A 4,580-nucleotide genomic window follows, 5' to 3' on the forward strand; every position below is an offset into this window, starting at 1 on the left:
GAGAGAAAAACAACTTTAAATCATATAATCATCTTTAGGGAAGTTACTGCAGTCCTGAGCTTTTTATAAGTGCATGACTGAGACACTTTCACTTCTTCTTTGTCTTTATTTCTGATAATAAATGTCCTAAATCTGAACCGTTTTGTGATTTTATTTTTTTTAACTTACACATTTAATGCAGACTTGAATACAGAATCTGAGTTTCTTAATGATCCACACTGTTCAACTCAATAAAATGATTTTTATTTTTGATCTCAGCTATATATATATATATATATATATATATATATATATAATAAAAAAACTGAGGCTTAAATGATAATCTGAAATCCTGTTTGTACCTTGATAATAAAACATCGACAGAGAATTTAGATTTTTCTTAAATAACTTTGTTTTTTCAATCGATACATTTTTGGAGGAATATAAATGTTGTAAAATCTTGTAAATGAGTCTCCGAGGCTCAGCGGGATTAACTTGTCAAAATAAAGGTTGAATGAATGAATGGATGTCAGCTTTTGTTCAGAGTTTAAATTTTAGTAGAAATATTATTTATACTCTGTGCATTTAAAACTAGTCTCGCTTTAAACTACAATCATCTAATGATGAGAAGGGACGGCGTTTGGATTAAACCCGCTTAATAAAGTTTTCATATCTGAATGCGCTCAGAGTACGTGCTGGGTATCAGTCTCAGCTACTGCCACGCTCAGTATCTTTAAAGTTGACTGAGTTGTAGCCAGTCAGTTGGCTATGGCAGCCATCTTGATTTGAATTAGCTTAAAAAAATAATCGGTTGTAAACATCCAGTGATCATTTCCTGAAAGTTTTGTTAAAATTCATCCAGTTTGTCATGAGATATTTTACTAATAGACAGCTGACTTTGAATGGAATACTGTATGTGTTGGAGATTATTCACAGCTACAGTTCAATATTTGTAAAATGACCTGCTTTTTTTTTTCTTCTTCTTCTTTTGTGCTTTCCAAAGCTGGCTGGTTGTGGCAGCCATCTTGAATCAGGTTGACCCCTTCAGTAATTTATCTGTAGATACTTCTGGAGAGTTTAATAAACATCCACCCACTGGTTCATAATATGTTGGTAACCCTGAACACACGGACGATACAGTAACTCAATTTAGCTATGTCTGTAGACACAGTTGCATTGTGGGTAAACCAAAAAAAAAGTTTTAACATTTTTATGGAGTAAAAACTGAGATTTCAAGAAACTTAATTCGTAAACTTTACTACTCAGTTGTAACTGAAATGAACCAAAGCAGGTAAAATTTTAATTGCCGTCAGCTTTGATCATCTTTAGTGAATAACTGTAACGTTCTCGTTGTGCGACTGTAACTGTCGGGTCTGAGTGATGTTGTGCAAGTCGTTCAGACGACGGGGAGCCAGGTAGCTCACCTGTCTGCATGAGTCAAGGTATTTACATGGTGCTTGCTGTTGAGGTGGATATGTAAATCACATGGGCCACTCTGACAAATTCACAGATTACGTCCACAACTCGGAGTCTAAATGAGGCCACCTGACCGATGTGTTCTCACCTGCGCAGGTAACTTTTACAGAACCTGCCCAAGAACTGTGATTCTGTAAACCAGTCACCCGGAGTTAAGTATTAATTAATCACACGCGGAGGATTTGGGATCATTTGAGGTTTCAGAGGTCATAGTTTGAGAGAAAAAAACGTGTTTGTATTTATTTAAAATCATTAAAAAATGGAAGTAAAAACAGAAAAGGTGACCACAGGTCGGTGAGGAGCTGCTTCTTAGTTTCTGAATCTTGTAAAGATGTTATAAAAACTAGCTGCCTCAGGGTTTTTAACTAATACAAACAGAGTGTTTAAAGGAAACCTGCAGGCGCACTGATAAATATTCACACTTTCTGCGTCAACTGATCCCTGAGCGTTCACATGACTCTCTGCCTCCACCTGCTGCAGGTAAAAACTAAAATGTTTGTTCTTTCCAGGATTTGGTGGACTGGAGGAAGCCCCTGGCATGGCAGGTGGGTCACCTGAGGGAGAAATACGACGCGTGGGTCCATCAGCCAGTCGATAAACCCATCAGACTGTTCGGTAACCCTTTCCTGGAGGCAGCGACCAAAACTTACTGGTTAGAAATAATTCTCTTTACATATGTAAATAAGTTTTTTTTTTTTTTTACATATTTGATGAAAACGAACTGCTTCAAGTGAGGGTACAGTAAATTTTTCATTCGTTCAACCTTTATTTATACAGGCTAGCCTCACTGAGCCACGAGGACTCAGCGAGACCTGTTCCACACAGAACATATAAAGTACAGTAGTCCCTCGTTTATCGCGGGGGAGCCGTACCCTGAAGCACCATGATAAGTGAAAAAGCGCAAAGTAGGAATAGTAGTACAAGTCATGATTTCAGCTCCCTGCCTTGCTGCTCTCAGCCACCTGCAAGCACTCTTGGCCACGCCCACTTCCCTGCTCTGAACGGAAAACAGCTGATCAGCTGCAGCAGGAAGTTTATCCTGCAGTATGGGCTGCACAAATGTGCAGCAGGTGCTAAATAATTTAAAATTTATCTTAAATAAAAATTCTATGCCGATCATGCGGCTCATCCATCAATCAGCCAATTGGTTGTCATGTCCCATCTTATTCTGAAAAATTGCGATAGAGCGAGTCAGCGATAAACGAACAGTAGTAGAGGGACTACAGTACAAACAACAATAATGGTAAACAATGACGATAAGTTACATTAAAAATGCAGTTAAAATAAGAGTAGTGTATAAAACAATAAATCAGGGTGCTGTAAAACGGTGAAATACTAAAAACAAGAACTTACTTGCTTTGATTTATCTATTGACATTATCAAATGTTTGAATGGCAACGTGCTGCAGTGTCTGCTCGCTTTTTATAACCTTATCAGCTTGATAAGGTTCCAGTGGGTGTCCTCCAAGGCATCTGTAGTCTCACATGGCACTCCTGGCCTTCAGATACAGTCCATGGACATCTCTTCAGGATAAGAGTGTTCTGAGAGACAACTTGGTTGTTTGTTTTAAGGGAAAGAACACTAGTAATAATATATGTATAACTCCATAACCTCTGACATTGAACGAGTAAAAGATCATTCTATGCAAGAATGTAAACCGAGATCATCTTAAAAATGAAGCTGTGTGATCTCATGCAACGTTATGAGACGTTAGTAGGTTCTTAATGACTCTCAGCTACTGCGGTGTTTCCCCTACCATTATACAAGCGGGGTGCCCCGCCCCGTCAACAGAACTGAGCGCCCTGCGTACTGAACTGTCAGTATTGAAGTAGCACAGGGCACAATATAAACGCTGGAGCAAAAAATTGCTACCGACGTACCGCTCTGCATTACACCCCCCACACCCGTCGTTGTAAAAAAAAATTTTTTTTAAACTGCAGCAATGTAGCGCTAAGCTAGCAGGCGGGCTACACAGACATGACTCCTTCCCATTTCCCCCGTCGACAAAAATAAAACACGACGAGCGCCCCGCCAAGGGAGCTGACCTAGAGGAAACGCTGTACTACCACTTGGTGTGAATAAAACTCTACAAGTTTGTGCCAACACCTACAACTTAGTCCATTTTACAGATAACGAGCCAAGATTTGGAGTGGTGGTAGCTGAGAGTCATCTCTGAGCCATTCTTCAACCACTAACCGATCACGCAAAGCTTCTTTTCAAGACTGAACCTGAACAACTTTTAACTATAAATCTGTGGATTTAAAAACTCCAGGACACAGTTATTATCTTTATTTTTAATTTAACGTGGGCTTTATATTTAAATCTTTAACCTGACCGTGATATTTTCTGTTGTGTTGCTGCAGGTACTGGGTACTGGTAGTTTGGGTCCCAGTCGTGTTCTACCTCAGCTGGTACTGCTACACCACGTTGGCACAGGGCAGCACAAGAATAACCATCACTTCAGGTAACGCACACCTGTACACAACACACACACTCTTTATGAACACCAGGATGTTTTCATTTACAAATCCACGTTCATATTTGAATATTCAGATTGTGTGTGTGTGTGTGTGTGTGTGTGTGTGTGTTCTCAGACTTCTCCGTTCCCGTCCATAAGTCCATGTTCCCCGTGTTGTTCTTGATGGGCTGGTTCTTGTGGTCCTTCCTGGAGTACTGCATCCATCGCTTTGTTTTCCACATGAAACCGCCAGCTCACAACTACTACCTGATCACGCTACACTTCCTGCTTCACGGGCAGCACCACAAGGTCCGAGCAGGATCTCTCGGCTAATATTAGCTTTTCTGTGATCTCATCAGCAACTTCCTCCTCTCTGCATGCTGTCACTTCTGACCTGCCAATCGACTGCAGTCATCGCACCTTTGCACGTTTCCGTCCATTTAAACGTTCAGAGTATTTAACGTACGTCCACTGAGGATCAAAACGGAGACAAATGTTTCGTCCTTTGTCGCACAGCACGGAGCGGTGCAGCACAACCTGGACAAAAATATCATTTTTACAGATTTACTGTGTATTTATTTATTAACCTTTGTTTAACAGTATACATTTCAAACTAATCAGGGCAATAATTGAAAAGATGATTTTATTTTATAATAAAGTAGTTTAA

The 4,580-nt window shown here is 39.8% G+C and overlaps 1 protein-coding gene across 1 annotated transcript in view; it reads left to right on the forward strand.

The window, feature by feature from the left end:
• Positions 1-4,580, forward strand: part of fa2h (fatty acid 2-hydroxylase) — a 45,452-nt gene that overhangs the window by 35,075 nt on the left and 5,797 nt on the right. The window contains exons 3-5 of the mRNA XM_037683356.1: positions 1,965-2,107; positions 3,819-3,919; positions 4,050-4,222. Coding sequence (XP_037539284.1) covers positions 1,965-2,107; positions 3,819-3,919; positions 4,050-4,222 — 417 coding nt within the window. The remainder of the gene's footprint in view (positions 1-1,964; positions 2,108-3,818; positions 3,920-4,049; positions 4,223-4,580) is intronic.

This window comes from Nematolebias whitei, chromosome 10, assembly GCF_014905685.2.
Source record: "Nematolebias whitei isolate Nwh7 chromosome 10, NemWhi1, whole genome shotgun sequence".
NCBI lineage: Eukaryota > Metazoa > Chordata > Actinopteri > Cyprinodontiformes > Rivulidae > Nematolebias > Nematolebias whitei.